Raw genomic sequence first — 19,339 nt, forward strand, 5'->3', positions numbered from 1 at the left:
CTTCAGCAAGAACTGCTTCTGAGCCTGAAGTTTTGTAAGTACTTGGGAGTAGAAGAGTTTGATATTTTTGAGCTCAAGTTAGATACTGAATGCATCCATTTAAGTCTTAAGACATTTTATATATACACAGAATATATGACAGGAAAATGCAAAAAGCAAATGATGGAGCTGTAAATAAAACCAAAAGTAAAAACAAATATAAAAGTAGCCGGATGTCAAAATAAAAACTGTGACTGTGCAAAGGAAGGGGGAATGCTTCAGGAATGATGTGGCAGTTTAAGCCACTTACACAGTGAGATCCATTTCTCTGATATCCTTGAACTTGGTGAATCTTCTTTTCTTCTGGCAGATGTACTGGGCCCCTGCTATAACAGAGCAAGGAGCTGCTATCACTGGGCAGAGGGGGGATTATGGGAGGATGCTCTGTAAAGTCATAGGACCGAGGGAGTGGAGGACGAGGTGGGACTACTTCCTCTTCCTAAAGATTGTAGAATAGTCACCTTATTTAGATGTGCACACCTGTTACAATTATTTATAACTTATAAATAAATAAAAATATATTACCGTAGCTACACCAGCTATAGATTTTTGTATGAAAGGGACAATGTCACACTAAAAAATAATTTAAAAAAAATAAAAGGGGGGGAGGAAAAAGGAAAAAAAAAAAGAAAGAAAAATGAAAAAAGGCCAAAATATACATTTTTGTAATCTATTACTATCATGTACAATGAAATACTTCAATGGCTTTAGTAATCAACTTGTAAAAGTTTTCAGTTCTATAATCTGCAACTTTCTGTTAGATAATTATGAACTCTCTGAATTTATCCTTTTCAAAATTAGATTCCGCATCTTTTTCAAGATTTTGATAGACATAGAAAAAAGATAGAAAATGCAAATCCAAAAATCAGGGTTCATATTTCTAGGGTAAGAGCCTGGGGAGAGGAAAAGGTGAGGAATGGAAAAGAGAAACATACTGGTGAGAATATAAAGACAAAGAACAAATGAAAGTGTTAGAATTACTAGCTGTCAGTCTTTTAAAACTAATCACAATGAGATATTTTCACAGAATACATACTTTAAGAAATCCTTAAAACAATGCAAATATTGTCCATTCTTATCATATGTATACTTGATATTCAGTGATGCTAAAATAGTAAATACGCTAAAAGCATACCTCGTTTTTATATTTAATAGCAGAAAATGTCCTTGATCCCATGATGCCTGTTTGGGGGCGGCAGAGGGTAGGAGGAAAGAGAAGAATTGTTTTCAGTAAATAGTTTTTATGAACACAAACTATAACCTGTTATTATTAGGCAAATACACAAATTGTCAACTTAAAATAGCAGACTCCTTCAAACACAAAAGCAAATGAGATGCTTATCTTGTATAAATACATGTGATCCAGTCTCACTCTATAAGATAGAAAAACGTCCAGTTTACCTGCATCTGAAGAGCTTCTTTGCTGTTTATGTTTACTTAAACCTTCCATTACATCTTGAATTCTCCACATTTCCTTCTGAATCTGAGCACGCTGTATCCCAGCTGACTCAGTCTGCCAGTAAAGAAACAGCACGTTTAGGTGTTAAATAAGAATGTATTGTAGGAGGGGCAAAAAATAAAACCTCTTTCTCTAGACAGCACTTCATATTCTTTTGCAATGAAGAAAACAAAATGAAATAATGATAGATACTCTCCCACTAAAAGGTAACAAATTAGTATGTTGTCAGAAAAAAGCGGACAGATTAAGTCATTTTAGAAACACGCCAGTTATTTTGATAGCAATTTGCAAGCTGAAATTTCACTTAATGGAATTGCATCTTCTCCTTACAAAGAAAAGCAAAGCCAAGGAAGACCTACACACAATGAAAGTAAAGGAATCATCAGTTCCAATCTGAAAATAGCTGCAGATGAACGTAGTGTTTGCATACTACATATAAAATGTAGGCCCATTTGCGTTCATGGTTATGCATGCTTTGGGCTGAATTACACAAATTTCTCAGCTCTTGAGTTTCCTTGTAATCCCTCTCTCATAGCAGCATAGAAAATTAGTCCCTAGAGCAAAAACATCCATTGATACCTCACAGCGTTGACCACACACACCTGTCTATTCCAGATACACATGCGCACAATTGTGTGTCACAGAAAGATTACCTCAGAAATTCAGAACTTGTACTTATTGACCAGTTCTCCGGAGAAGAGAACAAATAATAAAGTAATAAGATAAGCAGGAAGGGTTCTGATGTTTAACATCTGAATAAGTACCTTAAATATTTCATTTATTTTGATACTGTGATATAACTACATTTTAAAATCATAAGGTAAAAGAAGGGATTTATGTGAACACTTAATATCTATCATAGCAATGAAGGTCTGAGGAAACTTCTCCATCTGGGACACGATCACTGAAACAGAAAGAGATGGACACAGGAAAACTTACATGGTAGCTTCAAAATATAGAGAAAAGCTAAAAACCTCCTCAGAACTGATGAGCTTTTACTTTCTTTTTATATCTTATACATTACCAGACCACACATCCTCCCCCTCCTTTTTTTCTGTTTTCCATTTTTGTAGACTTTTGAACACAAACATAGAAAATGAAAAAGCATTAAATGTATCTTTAAGACCTATGCCAGACCTGAATTTCTCCAAGCCGATCAAGTTGCTCCTGCATATGGTTCCTTGTTGCTGTTACATCATATTCTAGTTTATCATATTCTCTCCAAGCTCTTTCCAGTTCCTAGGTATATGACAAAAGAAAAGAGTTGTGTGTACATACTCAGGGTAAAAAAAAATAACATTAAAAAGGTGGACAGTTTTATTCATTCAACGGCATGAAACACCAGGGATTAATTCATAGCGATTGGCAGTAAGTATACATATAGTTTTAAAGAATGCCATGATTAAACAGCTTTAGCATTTTCTGATGATACTGAGTGACGTACAAACTAACAGCATTTTATCTTTTCACAAACTAAAGGACACTCCAGGATGAAATCTCCAGACTACATTGTTATAATTAGCAGGAGTGTGGATCCTAAGATGCCCTTCCACAGTTTCAGAAAACCCACAAAGCAGAAGTAAATTTGTCTCCTTTATCACACAGAATACATAGGTCATCTATGTCACTGATAAAATGAGTACCAGTCTCTGGGGGACACCACTCATGACCGGCCTCCACCTGGATGTAGAGCCACTGACAACAATCCTCTGGCTGCAACCCTCCAACTAATTTCACATTCACCAAACAGTCCAGCCTTCACATCCATACCTCTCCAACTTATAGACAAGGATGCGGTGTAGGACCATGTCAAAGGCTTATGTAAGTAAGTAAAAATGATTCTTTGCTTTGTTGCCTCACTATAGAAACCATCCCAGAGTGAAAAAGGAGATTAAATAGAAACTCCTCTCATTTCGTCTAGGGTTTTCAAAAGTGCGTGACCTAAACTATCTTTGAAATAGGATGGGCCACTATTAAGAGAGGCCATGAAAGCATAACCTTTGCTTCTTTTCACTCTGCAGTTTTTTGGTTTTTTTTCTTAAAATAAACTACATATCAGATGGAATGTCTGATAAAGTCTGTTTTCTATTATTTTACTTCACTTATTTCTGCTGTAATTAAATTCATATATTATAAAAATGAAAATTACCACAACAACTGAAGACAATTTGCACTCAATTCCTGGCAAAAGAAACATACAAGAAAGACTACTTGGTGAGTATAGCTAAATTTTTAGCTTTTACAAAAATACATGTGAGTAACAGACAACTGAGATTTGCTGGAATGTAATGAAAAAACTCAAACCAATTAAAAACATGAAGATAACTGTTTAACAGATTACTGGGTCTTACTAGGAAGAATGCATTACTTACTGCAGTAGCTCGCGATACTTCTCGACAAGTGCCAAGTAGTCCATTCTGTAAGTCATCTCTCTGTAAGACTACATTTTGTATGGCTGCTGGGTTATCTGCATTCATTTCTATCTCCTGACTTGCTGATAGCAAAGCTTGCTCAAGCGTGTACTATTATAATAAAGAGAATTATTTTTAATGTTCTGCATCATTGGGTTGATTTTCATTATATTTCAGTTATCAATGTTATGATAACAAGCATGTAAAATAACATCCACTTTAGGTAATAAATACAATTGTCCTACTTTCTCCTTGTGTAGCTGTTGAAGCTTCTCTTCCAGTGCTTGTACAACTTTATCTTGTTCACATAAACGGCTAAGCTTAGCCTAATATACAACAGAAAATGACTGCAATTAGAATTGTTTTTAATATCTTAAATAACCAAAACATAACTTCATTAAATAATTGCATGAGACAATACAAAATTTCTTTACCACAAAATATGAATTCTACAGTTCTGAAGGCATCAGTGTTGTATTTTCAAATTAAGCTCAAGAAACCATAAGGTACTATGAAATAAGTGTTACTGTAACATGACACAGTATTGCTCAAAATATATAATTTATGACTCTACAACTAGATGGTTATAACTTAATAACAGCTAACAAAAAACTCTTTTGAGAAACATATTCTTCATTATTATATATAATGTTGTACACACTGCTAGTTCTTCCCATCGTTTCTGTCAGGTGTTAGTTTTTGATAACTGTGCTCTGCTCTTTTGGCTCCAATCTAGGCTTGGCTAGAAATAAATCTGTTCCCCTTCAGCTCCAGTTTGGAGCAACTGTTCAGTGCACTCTAATCAGTCTGAAACTGTTTTCTTTTTTTAGTTTTTTGGTTCAGTTTGTGCTGCTGCTTTTACTTTCTAACTTTAATTGGAGCGTTAAAGTAACATCCCTTAAATCAGCATGCCTACTTTTATGTGCATTCATGCAAATATGGCTAGATATGTACACTTGTGCTTCTATTTGAACTACATCTACAGAGTTTTTCCTTTCTTGTAGCATTTTACATTTAAACAGATATAGCACTTGAAATTTCATCCTAAAATGGAATATTTCTTGCAACTTAGAAACTTTTTAAAAAAAAATCCTATACTCTCAAGTTCACAGATCAATCTCTGTTAGCAGTCACCTATATGAAGTACATTCCAAACCCAAATGTCAAGGGAAAGATTATTATGAAAAGAAGACAAATACCAACATTTCCAGTGAAGAAAAAATACAGATTACTTACATCAATATCCAGCTCTTCAGTTCTATATTTGTATAGTGTACCCCTACATTCTTCTTGTGTTAACTATAAGGAAGAATAATATTGCCATAAAACAACTTAATTTGACTATGAAAACAAAGCCAGTGTTCAGCTAAAGAGTTTTAATACAGCATATCACCTTTTGCATGAATGTCAGACATAACACACTGAACAATATATAGTTAGCCAAAATTTATAGTAACTGAAGGTAACTGAGTAGAATCTCAAACACTGTTCGTAAAGGTATATAAACAAAATAGGCTAAGTTTCTAATGCAAACTGGATTTTAAGAGAGAAATAACTCAATCAAACATGAATTGTGAAGAAAGATGAAACTGCCAGAGTACACCTGAACACAGTTATATATAATTACGTAGGTTTAAATATCTGCATTCTAAATACAGAGACTCATTCTACTTGGAATTAATCCTTCTAGATCAAGTATATTCTCAAGGAGGATATTCTTAGCAAATCTAAAGTCAAAATGGAATGACCTAAGCATACAAAATATCTGTAAAGGATATCATCACTTATATATGCCCACTAAGTGTTGCCAAATACCTTTCCACCTACTTTTTCCTATGGAAAACTCCCACCCCAACAACAGAATTCAGAGCATGAACACAAATACCACGAACAGAAATCCTTCTGTTTTTAATTTGGGCCTATGCAAACTGTATTCTCATGCCAGTCAGCATGAATGGTATCCTCTATCTACTTTAATATAGCTCTTCGCACTAAGTTCTTACTTCTTTCAGTCCCTAAACTTATCTGTAACAAGATTTAAAACTATTCCACACTGAAAAAAGGCAGCTTCCTATTTTAGAATGGACTCCCACATACAGAATATTCTTACTGTCCTATATAGTAAGTACTTATGTAACACTATCAACCTTAATGTTCTATTTAATTAAAAACGTGTACATTGAATCCCATCATATTTGCTTTCCTTTCCTATGTGCATCACAAAATTAGGTCATCATGGCTTAATAGTGCAAGAAAGAGTATAAAAACACAAGTCCATGTTAAAGGACACTTATAAATAAAAAGACTAGGGAAGGGTTAATCAGACAGGCATTCCAAACATACAATAAATCTTCAACACACTAAAGTGTTTCATTTCAAGATGTTATGTCCACATACCTCATGCAAATGCACCTGGTGACAATTTAAAAGTATGGACAGTGTATTAAAACCACACAGTAACTTTCTTTGAAATGGACATTTTATGAAAATGAGTGTTGGAATATGAAAAAAAGCCACAGCATTTTGCACCTCATGAATGCCACAAATATTAGCATTTTAAGACATCTATTTGACCCCATACTGTTGTATGGTTGTGCTTCTTAAATGTAGATTTTATCATAATGAGAGAAAAATGAGGAATGGAAATATTTAAACAAAACTCATAAACATGGTCAATATAAATTTAAGGCCAAATGTCTTCAGCTCACAGTGAAAACCTACGTATACTTCAAAACAGAAAGATCTTACAAGAAAAAAGATAATCCAGTATTAGATAAACACGTGTTTGCAACACACTGCTCAACATTTTATATAACCTGCTTGGAAAAGGAATCTTTTTCAAGCTAGTATCTATTTCTTTTTCTTTAAGAAGTCATTTTTCAGCAGTTCAACCTTAATCAGTGCGAATCTGACAAAAAACTTGCCTGTTCAGCATCCCTGTCCCTGTCAATCTCCTGGATGGAATACATTCCAAACATTCAGAAAGTGAAAACATATTTTCAAAGAATAGTGTGCATCTGCTAATTCCTCTTATTAATATCCTACCACATCTTTAAAACTGCTGCCAACTTCTTGTTTCTGTCTGCATTTCTAGTTCACCACAACAGACAATTCCGGACAGCCACTTACACATTGTTGCTGCAACAGTTTACATGGCCTTAACACAAAAAAGCAGTAGAGGTGATATGAAGCACTCAATCCATCTCTGACAAAACAGCGGCTTCTCTTTGAGCAGCATGTCTATACATCAATTAAAGACCAAAATCTATAGATAGAATGCTATCGCACTACTGGAATGGCAAGAGGAATTGCAGTAGACAAATCGCAATTACACATTACAAGCAAGGTTAACAATCTCATAACCCTGGAAAATGCATTATAAGAGCTCCAACGATCAAGTTATTGAAATGTATTTTATGTCACGTTTAACAAAAGCCTCCTTCACAGAACCCTTCTAGCACAGACATTCCAGGGAAAGACTGCCACCTACTGAACGACTGGCACGCCTTGCTGCAGGCTTCTACGGTTTTCCTCTACATTTCTATGCTCGTATATGAAGACCTTGCCTGAAACCAACTGCACTGAAATACGCTGCATGCTGACGCTAAGTAGCAGCATCTTGAATACCTCCAAACAGAACTCAGCATTTCTGTAGGGCAAACTGCACATAGCTCAGCCAAATGCATAGCTTGCATGTGAAAAAGAAAAGCAACCTTAACAGGATATAACTGCTGTTGATAAGCCAGTCCAATCGATTTAAATGCCTAGTTCGTGTTCTATGATCTCCACTGTGAATGGGCATACACAGCACAATTTAACCATTTCACATTGTTAAATGTAACTTCCTAGACAATTAGCTGTCATATACTTTGTTAGGCATCATTTCTGTCAAAAACTGAGATCAAATGAGTCACAAGACCACCCTGATGGATGCTACAAAACGTCTTTAGTGGGAACCATCTTTTCAAATAAATGTAGATTAGGCAAATCTCCCTCTTGAGACATGAGGGGTGAGACCTATTTAAGCACCCAATATTTAAGACATTCAAGTAAAGGCATTACTGTTGCCAGATTCCACTAACGGTTTTGACTCAGTAATTACATTTCACAACCTGAATACATGCTAATATCTCTGCAAAATTATGGCACTTAGAAGAATGAAAAAGGACAAAATACAGGGCATGCTGTAGGGAACATGATGTTAAAGTCAGGCTTCCAAGAGGTTGTTTTATTTTGTTTGCTTCCCCCTCCAGTACTTCCAATTGGGAAGCAACACAAATAGGCACTTAACCCACAGCATTCTCCTCCAAACTGGTCTAATGCAGCAGATTTCATATTTGAAATACAAATTGGGAATGACAGGTTTTCAACTAAATTACAATCAACACATGCATTCATAACAAAACCTGAGAAATACTTCTTTACAGTGAGGGTGACGGAGCACTGGAACAGGCTGCCCAGGGGGGTTGTGGAGTCTCCTTCTCTGGAGATATTCAAGACCCGCCTGGACGCCTACCTGTGTGATGTGGTGTAGGGAGCCTGCTTTGGCAGGGGGGTTGGACTCGATGATCTCTGGAGGTCCCTTCCAACCCCTACAGTTCTGTGATTCTGGTTAAATAACAGTGACAAAAAGAATCGGCATGCCACAAACAAGATCTCCTTATCTTCATAAAATCCAGGTCTAGTTTTATTTGTGTTTTTTGTGCATTGAGATCAAATATTCAAGTAAAGACACACGTCAGCTTTCTCCTCTCACATTTTTATTTTCCTCCCATTAGTAACCTCACACACATGAAAGGAACTGAGGATAATTCCTCTTTTAATTCAGCAGATTCCACTTTAGGAAAGAGCATTAACACTCTGCATCTAGCACTAGAAAGAAGCAAAAATATATGTATATAATAAAAAATAGAGGTAGAAGTGGGTTCAGGCTACAAAAGGCCTGTATGGGACAGATGAACAATCACAGTAAAAACGTCTTTTAAATAAGACATTTGGAATAGCATAATTTTTATCTATTTTACTCAAGAGCCGTTAATCATTACAAAAAAAGGAGAAGCAAAGGTTAATTCCTATTTAAACATGAGCATTTCTTGCTCTCCTTTGCCTAACTGTGAATACGTTAAGTCATAAAATCGATCTGAATAAACTTAAGCAAAGATCCTTTCTGCACCTGCTTGAATGTCTGTACTCATCAAAGACTAGTTCAACTTGACAGCAAAACAGGTTTAAGTCACTTACACGAGGCTTCTCCCAGTTGTTTTTACTTCTTTCAAACTGTACTGCCAAAGATGATTGGTGAAAACAATTTGTTATTCAAATTAAAAACTGAATGTTGCTTAAGCTTCCCAATACAATGCCAGAATTTTAAGATGTTAACTGTGCCTTGCAAACATTTAGAAGGCTAATTAGGCTGTGAAACTCCACTTTGTTTTTATCCTTTCCAGGAAGTCAGTTAATGCAGTATTTTGGCTATGAAAGCAGGTCTTGCTCTTCTCCTATTTATGCAACACATGAGTTCTCCTGAACAACCCTGCCAACACTGCAAATGCTCTGATCTTAGCAGACCACGTTTCTGATGACAAAAGGTTATTTAATCTTCATGATCCTTCAGGTTCACTGTTTCTCTGACAAGAATGTCAAAAAAGGTCCTTATTCAGTGTCAAGCAAGAAAGACTGGGCATATCTGCAGTGCTGTTTAGCAATGCCATAGATGGCAGGAGAGCTTCAATAAGAAGCACTCTGACTTCAGTGGTGTTCCTAAGGAGCCAGGTAGACCAGCCCAGGCACAGCTACACCTCCACTGCATCTAGGTCAACAGTACATGCTGAGTTAGTTCACTCTGATAGATCCAAAGCACTCCTGTTCATTGTATGACACTGACTTATTTCTCTTACATAGTCTAAAACAGAAAAGTGATTTGCTTTAAAAAAGTTTGTAATGGCCAAACTTCTTAAAAATAAATAAATAACAGCAAAATCACCTTTATTTTGGACTTGAAGGCACCATACTTTTCTCATTCCTCTCCAAATGGTCCCTTCAGGTTCCATGTTAGAGCTCCTGTTTTGCACATGGGAGCACAAATCGGACCAACCCAACTTCTTTCAGAAAGCTGAGATGGATCTTTTCTGAATCACAGGCAAACCTACAAGATGGAGTTGACTTCCAAAACCAAAACTGTGAAACTAAGCTTTAGCATGTTTCTTTAAAAACACGACAAAGCACTAAATACCAGTGAATGACTTACAGCACAGAACCTCTCATTGTCTGTGAACTACGCACCTGTATTTTAGCTCACAAGAGAGTCCCTCAGACACTCACTTCCAACTGGCAGCCAGAACTGCACGCTTTATCTACAGTAAAATACCACCATCATTTAAATGAGAACAACATCTTTGTACCAGTTGTGGATAAAAGCTTCTAAAACATTCCTTGATGTGACATGAGCTACTGAACTAAGCTCCAGCACGCCTAAGACACTGCAGTGCCAACAGATAACGTATTGGCCATGCTCATAAGTTAATGCAGGTCTCAATGCTCAGGCAATATTTCCATTCACATTTTGGATTCGTCTTCCATCTTACCGTTTACAGCCGTCACTAGACACTCTGTAAGTGCGCACTGTTAAGTCTGCTGTGACTTTATTAACAGACACTGCCTTTTGGATTTACAGTCCCCAGATCAAAGTAATTTTGATCCTTCCTTTCTTCAGTGGCTAAAGGCTTGGAAGGTGCAACCAAAAACCTGTAAATCCACTTCCTAGAATGAAACAAAATTGCCAGAAATGACCAGTAAACGCCACTCACATGCTTTTGTAGTGGTCAAAAAAAGAAAGAAGCACCTTTGAACACTAATAGCATAGGATCATGCTAGGACAGATGTTGGAAGCTTATTGGAAGTTTCATGAATTTACTGGACAGCTGCGTAAGACACCAACTAATTCAGTAGTCCAGACAGAGTTATTTGAAGGGGTACATTTAATACTTAACAACAAAAACGCAGCGGAAGCCATGCTAACGATATTGCAGCGTTTTGTAAAGCATGGATGACTCGTGGTTTTCCAAAGCAAATAAGAGAAACACCAATGTTATGAAGAAATCTGAGGAACAACCAAAACTGTCGCTAAGGAAAATTTTCGCAGATGATAAAGCAATTTCATTCACTATCCGAGACCTTACTTGCTGGTACAGTTGCGGTCTTAGCGCCGAGTTCTCAATCATAGTGTGAACCATGGTGATTAAAGGTTCATTCTCTTTCATCTATTTCAAATCAGGAGGAGCATACAGCAAACATCAGTTTACAGCATGGCTAGATTTGAAAGACGACACTGTAAAATATAGCCTCTACTTTAATTTTTTTCTAATAATACAGTAGATTACATTTTTCCCCATGCTTTTTATATATTCCATCATTCAGTAATATCAGACATCTGAAAAATTTAATGGTATCAAACAAATGTACCAAAACCACATAAAACCACTCAAAACCAATGAAATATTAATTGAACAAACCTTTCCCTTTTAAAAAATCCTTAACATTCTTAAAATACGTCTGGCTTTGCAAGATATGGTAATGATACATATCAGGTTATGCAGTAGGAACACTCAAACCTTTATCAGAAAACCTTTGAAATTATAGTTTTAGTAACTCAGTGTATGTCAAATAGATAAACGCATTCCTTCAGAATACATAAGCAAGGCTCAGATTTTTGTTCACATACCACAGAATGCCTTTATAGACTGAATTGTTTGATATACTCCGGAACTTTGAATCACTGACCATTTCATTTATCCATCCTCATATATGGATGTGAAACTATATTGAGTTTTACATTTCTGAGCTGGTCAAGCATCTTCTGTACTGATTTGTATTTACTGTCATGTTTGTTAATGTAAAAAACAGATCTGTGGATCACTACAGTAATAACTGAGGGCTTCCACAAAGTATGCAAAACATAGTAGGGATTGTTTTTAATTTAAAAATAGACCTTCCTAACAGTAAGTGAAAAAGTACAAAAAAAAAAAAAACAAAAACAAAACCTTCTAATTTTCATCTCCTAAAGAAACTGAAAAGTCACTTGAACTATCTTTTTTTTTTCCTCCTCATAGGAAAGATGTTTTTGTTGTCATAGATACAAGACTTATTTTTGTTGTTGTTGTTGTTGTTTTGTTAAACATAGTTGAGTTCAGCTGGTAAGTTAATTACCCAATAGAGTATCTTATCTCAGTAAGCAAGCTGATGATGCTCTGTTTGTTTGTGTATGGCAGGAACAAAAAGCAAGCAAACTCCTCCTATTTGCTCCATATTCTACAGCATTGCATAAACAGAAAATGAGAACTGATACAAGAAGTTGTTCTTCCTTTACTTTAAATCCAACTGTTAGACTGTTTAATATTCATGAGAGAAAATGCATCAACCCTTCTGTTAACTGATGTCAGCACAGGCAGGAAAACCTGTACAGAAGAACTGGCAGAGTAAAACAGAGAGCCATGGGTCACAACAGCAAGTCCCATGCCCAAAGGCAAAGAGAATGCCTGTTTTGTGCTCTTAAAGTGTTATCATGAGGCCACTCTCAAACAAAAACTGGACACTAATCACACGGAAGAAACTTCTAGTAGGTCAAGGAAAAATGTTTGCATGCTCATAACAGAAACACACCTTATTTTTCTCTCATTGAAATAAAATTTGCTTTTTAAATTCCTGTACAGTAAAGGACATGTTTTAAATCCTGTCATACATTTGTTTTCTCTCCGGTTAAAGATATCACAAAAATATCTAAAAATTGGAATTAAGATTTTCCTTACACATAAGCAAACTGAAGTACGAGCTGCCTGATGACACAAAGCAACACATCCAGCAGCCTTAGTTTTCTCCGTTGCTGTTTCTCCCCAGACACTTCATCTTTCCTTTTCTCTTTTCTGATGCATTACATGCAAGCTTTCTCATCATTTGGAAACGATGTAAAGATACCTCCTTGACATATGACACACGAACACTTATATGACTTACAAGATAGCATTTGAGCAGGTGTTTTATGTTTTAAACTGCAATGCCAAGACACTGACATTTTTTTTTCCTTCCTCTTCCTAAATTCTTTCCCATGCTATGGTAACACCCAGCACAGATGACACTGCAGCATGTGCTGTTCTGGTGGCAGCCATTGGCTGCAATAGCAGCTCCCCACCATGACAGATGACCTAGCCAATGAGATAAGAACATGTGCTATGGGTGGCATAAGTCTGTGCTCAGATTGCCATTGCACTATTCCACCCTCCTCTAATTTACTCCCTTTTTCCAGAACTATCTTCATCATCTCTGAAAAAAGGTGATGAAGAGGAGAAAACAGGAGAAAAACATCAAGACAACAGGGATGCTGGCTACTGAACCTGCACTCCTCTATTTGACAACTTCTTGTTCAAGTTCTGTTTATCTTTATGCACCCTTTAAAAACTAAAAGAAACTAAAAAAAAAAAAAAATAAAAAAACTATCAGCAAAAGAGAAATAAATATATGAAATATACAAACAATTTAACACTTAAGCCATCCACATGAAGAGCCTCAACAAAAAGAATAAAAATAATGTATAGAACTTACACTGTGACAAACCAGACTGGGATATGATGAGATTTACAACAACGTGCACACACACACACACACACACACGCACACAGAATTTCACAGTGATAACTTCAGCTCAGAAGTGAGGGGTTTTTGAGCCAAAGAAAAGTTTTAGTAGCAATGTGAAATCAAAACATGTGTTCAAAGACCAGTTTGCTGAATCTTCCGTACTAACAGAGAGCTTCAAGTGGGACCTCCTGCCATGGCTGTATTGACAAAGGAGAAAAAGCAGCATGTCTAGCTTTTATCTAAAAAATATGTTCCTGCTTTCTGTTGCTGTTATTGTAATTACTGGGTACAAATTCATCCAGTAAAGAGACTGATGGCTTAGATTTAGTAATTCACAAAAAGCAACCCCTTAACATTTTGTAATGCATAAGACAGAAATTGTATTTGTCCTCTTAACATGTCACACGCTGACAGACAAATCAGCATTGCCTGGAGTGCTAGCTATATCCAAATAACTGCTTCCTAAAAGGAAAACCGAACTCTCTCCTGCCTCTCCAGGAAGCTTAATGCAGCAGAGTGGTTCAAAACCTCACTTGAAGAAAAGGCTACAATAATTCTCTTGGCTGTAAGACATCGAAAAAACAACATGGATGGGTATATGTGCATCAGCCTCCTCAGTCTTCCCCCCCAGCCCTGAACCCCAACAACAACAACAAAAATTCTCAAAGCATAATAGAAAAACACCAAAAAGTGTAACATAAGAATTTCCAAGCATCTCAAGGGGAAACAGCTCTACTAAAAAAAGAGCAAGGCTTATGAAATGGTATGGGACGTTCTTGAGTTTTGATAAGAATGCCACCTAACCAGCAGACAAACAACTTACTGCAACAATATAACTCAGTGTCTCTATGCATGAACTTCTGCCTTTCTGAAAATTCCTCTGTGTGACCTGAGAAGGAACTTGCTAATTAATGCTGCGTACAGCACTGCAAGTATTGCATTCTTTGTGACTACAGTGTGAGAGCTGAAGATAATAGGACTGGAATTCCACCAAATACTCTAGGAAGACAGGGTTTAGTTCTATTTTCAGAGATTAAATATGAATAGGGAGTGGTAATTTTTGTTTATGTACATTGGGCTTTTAAAATTCAAAGCGAGTGATAACGCAAGTCGGTTACAGATGCAGATAATGAGGAGGAAAGGCCTCAGACTAAGAGAAACATGGGTCTTTTCTTTCAAACATAAAGGAGAAATTGGTAATGGACAAAATAATAAAAAGACATAAATGAGACACTAGCCCTAAAGCAAAAAAACTCCCGGGAAGATTTATTTAATGCAAGTGGATGACAGTGTAATACTAATACATGGAAAAGAGGAAAAACTGATGAGAAACTAGGACAAATATTCCAATCTGCTCTTCCATGATTTTAAGATGAGTGTATTTTTGACTTGTTAATGATTTTGTAGGTAAGAAGTACTGAATTTTTTGCATCCTTGGAAAAGGCAATTATGACATGTTCATGAGATTTTGGCACTTTATTAATAACACTGTATCACATTACATTCATAAATTTCATCTGAGGCACGCAAAAAGAAAATCCTTTGTACTGCTTTACATATTATACAAAGGCCATTCTCTCCTCTTTACCCTGCGTATTATATTGACAAGCTTGGCTGATCAGGTAACAGTGTGGCACACTGTTTCAGATTTCACAGCCAGTTGTTCTTCCTCAGCAATGAGTTATATTTTTGAAGACAGAATTATTTTCTTATTCCAAAACATCATAAGCTGGAAATATTTGAGTTGGATGAAATACACTTGCTAAATTCAGCAATTAGATAGAATGTTTTTCTCCTACTTATAGACCTCCTGCAGCTCCTTGAACAAGGTTAAAATGTTTAGAAATGCAGATCTTATGGGATTGGTCACTATTTATACCTTAATTCCAAAAGATCAGAGGAAGATGAAGTCACTGGCTTAAGTGTAATGGCAAAAAATGTAATTAGGAGAAAGAATATTATAAAATGCTCCAGAGACTTCCATGTTTTTAACTAACAGTCATCTAGTTGGCTACTTTAAGTTCTTGTGATTTTCTATGTTCTGTTCAAATTTTACCATTTAAAAACTTCTCAAATACAACTTGCAAACGAGTCCCATTTGACCACGTAACAAAGCCATAAAAAGAGGAATGCGGTATCACAATTATTCCCCTGGCAGTAAAGTACATTGTCGAAGACAGAATTATATTCTTACTCCAAACATTAACAGAAGTTATACAAATCTTATTCTCATATAAATCTTTAAGAAGCAACGGAGTAAAAGAAAAAAAAAAATATTTTCTAAGCTATGATTTAAAACCTTTTTATATGTGACAAACGGAGAATAGTTTTAGACTGAGACAGGGGAGGTTTAGGTTAGATATTGAAGTTTTTCACACAGAGGAGGAGGTGGTGGCCCAAGGAGGTTGTGGATGCCCCATCCCTGGAGGCATTCAAGGCCAGGCTGGATGTGGCTCTGGGCAGCCTGGTGTGGTGGGTGGTGACCCTGCACATAGCAGGGGGGTTGAAATAAGGTGACCATTGTGGTCTTTTTCTACCCAGGCCACTCTACGATTCTAAGTTTGATCTCCCTCTCATTTTATGTCCTGCAGAAACATCTAATTATTCTTAATTTGGCAAGTAAAATAATCAGAATACTAATTTTATAAACTGCACGTGTATCACATGAGCTTGAAAACACAGTTTCACTTTTGTTAATGCTGGTAAAATGCTGCAGTCAGTGTTATTATAGGAAGGACATGAAGAATAGAAAAAAAAATAACTGGAAAATGGCTGTTGTATTCTGTAGAATTTCAGTTTACTTTTTTCATTGTGTGTCAAGTCTGTAATAAACTAAGATAATATGTGAAACCTAAAATGGGCACGTATTAAATACCCAACTTTATGAAAATCACTGAAAATCCTTCTTCCCAAGTATTTCCAGCTTGATAGGAGCAGGCAAAAGTCATTAAGAAATGTAAGCACACAAGAAAACTGCAAATCCCACCTGATGATCCAAATATATGGCATTCCTTTGAAGGTGATGCGAAAGAATCTCACTCTAGCAGGCAGCAGTTAGAGGAAAAAAGGAAAGGGACAGAAAGGTGCAGAATGCATGAAAAGAGCTTTTAAAGGTGTGAACTAGACAGTGAACTGTTTAACACAGAAATATAATGTTACTTTTGCCTTTTTGTGACACGTTAAGTTTTGATCTCTAAAGAGAAGTGATAAAATTTTGTCATGAAATGCCCTATGAACTACTATATTACGTTTTGGTTCTACACATAGAATACAGAATGCTCATGTGAAATGTCTACTGTATTTGATTAAGCAAGAATCTATAAACTCTTTGATAAATCTGTTTTAAATGTCCTAATACTTTAGACAGATTGCAGTAAGATCATATTTGATACGATACAATATAAACAACAGATTAATCTCACCATCTTTTACTGCTATTTTTGCTTATAACAGTTGGTGAAAAGCCTGCAACTCTAAACGACAACATATTTAAAAATATTCCTACATCATTTAAATTCAGCTAATATCAAAAAGCTATCAGCTAAGACCTCCAAGGCTTATATATAGCAGAACACAGTATAGAAAACCACACTCTATTCTACACCCACAGCAGACAGAGAATCTTAAACTATGGGTAAAATGCAAACTGATTAATGAATAACTAAAAGTTAGTGAGAATGGTACACGACACACATTGCTTTATAGCTGACCTTTGGGCTGTTGGCCTCAAGTTTTAGTTGCATGAGCTGTGCTAGTGTGTGTTCCCGGATACTACTCAGTTCAGCTTGCTGCCGTCTCAGCTTTATTAGCAGCAGCGTGAGCTCCTCTGGCTGAGGGAGTGCAGTATGAGAAGCCAAAGAGTAGAAAAAAGGTTAATTGGTATCCTAAACAACACTTAATTAAAATAAGGCTTCTTACATCTTTCTCACAATAACTTTTTTATAGAGATACAACAAAAGATATACCATTTTTTCCCAAATTGACCATTTTCAAATATGGAACAAAGGGTAAAGTTTCAGCTACTCGAGTAGCAATTGATACCGCATATGCCATAAAAATTGCAACTTTCTGAATATGGGACAAAAAAAAGTAGGCATTTTACAGAAGGATGTCTGTGTGGCCCTCAAACTTTTTGACATGCATATCAAATTGATGATTCTGACTTAAGTGAAGGGGGATATAATTCCAACCCTTAGGATGTTATTATCTGTACAACCATTTGAGCTTAGTGGAAAAATAAAAAGTGCCCCCAAGAAACTTTAATTCTTCATATTTCTATGTCACGATTAAATGTAAAAACAAACGAAAGCCCATGGGATAGCTGAACTATGTCAGGAGCAAACATTTTTGACAAAATAAAACTCCATAAGCAGGCCAAAAAAAGTTTTCCTTCTTTCCTTCCACAGGTCTGAGGCACTGATTTTTATGACTGAGATGTACAGTACTGCCTCAGGAAGGGATAGAGCACAGTATTTAAAACCCAGTGAATAGAATCACACTCAAATGGGTACTTTTCAGGTAATTCTACACAGAGTGGTTTAGGTCAATTTGGAAAAAGCTACCTGAGCCTTTCCTGAGAACCACTTCTATTAGCAACACTTGAAAGAAAATAAAACACTCTTGACATCACAAGTAGATGTTACATTCTTGTTTGCTTCTGTTTCTTACACTTCTCCAGAACTAAGTCTTACAAGAGGTTAGATATCCATCCAACGTTTTGATTTACTTACACGTTCTGGGAGCTTAAAAAAAATGCAAAACACAACCCCAGAAACCTGCTTGCTCTCTTCCCCAGTCTCAGAGTTTCCCCAAAGCAAGGAAGTACAGAACTAGGCTCCAAAGACCAAAGTGTTAAATTACTGAAAACCAAATACCAGCTTCTTAGAATGTAGTAAGAAAAAAAATATCTGAGGATAAGCACGGCACTGTTGTGAGCCTGTCCCGCAACACCCACAAGGGGGAGCAAGGTATTTCCACATCGCTTCCGCTGTCAAAACCATTTGTTTTGAAGGAAAACCAGCACCAAAGTCAAGGTGCCCGATGGTCAATCTTACCCTTCTACTACTTTTAAAATATCTGGATTTCAGATGTTCAGATTTCAGGAATTTTGATTTTAAAAACAACAGAATTGGAAGTAACGTCTTTGAACAAGAGGAATAACAAACCAATTTATTTTCAAGATCAAACTTTTTCTTGATACGGCTTGCAAAAGCTCAGTTTTAGTGTATTAACAATAAACTTACTGACAGTATTTAAATACAACATTTGCAAGCATTTTCTTTTTCTATATGGGAGTGCTAGACTTTCATAGCACTGCAAACAATTTTGTCTTTGCTGCCAATGTTGTGCTTTTGATATAACTCTTGGCACTCTTGCAACATACAAAACTCAAGTGTTTGCTTAAAGAGCTATCTGCAGGTTTCCTCCTTCTGGACCCTGTAACACATGTGTTGTGGGCAGTGCTTCTGTTTTGTACAGGCAGAAGCTTGGACCTCCTTGTCCCCTACCCTGCTTATCATCAGCTCAGCTCCAGCAGCCCAGCCCATGAAAGCTGAATGGGCCAAGAACCCAAAGAAGCGTCTGCGGGAAATAAGGCGTGGAGATAAGGCACCAGCTGCCAAAGGCCACCCCTGAAGTTGCTGAAGATGCCAGGGATACATGCTGGGAAGTGCAAGAAACAGCAGTCTAGGCAGTAGAAGGATTAACTGGGGAGCTGTTGCCCTCAGTTTGATTCACAACCTTTAGTCTTAATTCATAAATACCTCAGAAAGATTACAGAAAAGAGATCAAAACTGCCAAAGCA

At 36.4% G+C, this 19,339-nt stretch overlaps 1 protein-coding gene across 44 annotated transcripts in view; it reads right to left on the minus strand.

Moving 5' to 3' along the window:
* The window catches only part of PLEKHA5 (pleckstrin homology domain containing A5), a 165,350-nt gene that overhangs the window by 19,032 nt on the left and 126,979 nt on the right, over nt 1-19,339 (minus strand). For 10 of the 44 annotated variants that reach the window (XM_085542902.1, XM_085542986.1, XM_085542913.1 and 7 more), the window contains 10 exons: nt 17,247-17,366; nt 16,523-16,576; nt 11,088-11,168; nt 5,146-5,208; nt 4,155-4,235; nt 3,871-4,020; nt 2,636-2,737; nt 1,441-1,552; nt 1,175-1,221; nt 290-478 (listed from right to left, as the gene is read on the minus strand). In XM_085542902.1, coding sequence (XP_085399028.1) covers nt 290-478; nt 1,175-1,221; nt 1,441-1,552; nt 2,636-2,737; nt 3,871-4,020; nt 4,155-4,235; nt 5,146-5,208; nt 11,088-11,168; nt 16,523-16,576; nt 17,247-17,366 — 999 coding nt within the window. Of the gene's footprint in view, nt 1-289; nt 479-1,174; nt 1,222-1,440; nt 1,553-2,635; nt 2,738-3,870; nt 4,021-4,154; nt 4,236-5,145; nt 5,209-11,087; nt 11,237-16,522; nt 16,577-17,246; nt 17,367-19,339 lie in introns of those variants that run through there. The other 34 variants (XR_004308041.2, XR_014944589.1, XM_085542956.1 and 31 more) reach the window with 21 other exon arrangements.

Source organism: Coturnix japonica, chromosome 1, assembly GCF_054131305.1.
Source record: "Coturnix japonica strain WE chromosome 1, WE-NBRP24, whole genome shotgun sequence".
Lineage (NCBI taxonomy): Eukaryota > Metazoa > Chordata > Aves > Galliformes > Phasianidae > Coturnix > Coturnix japonica.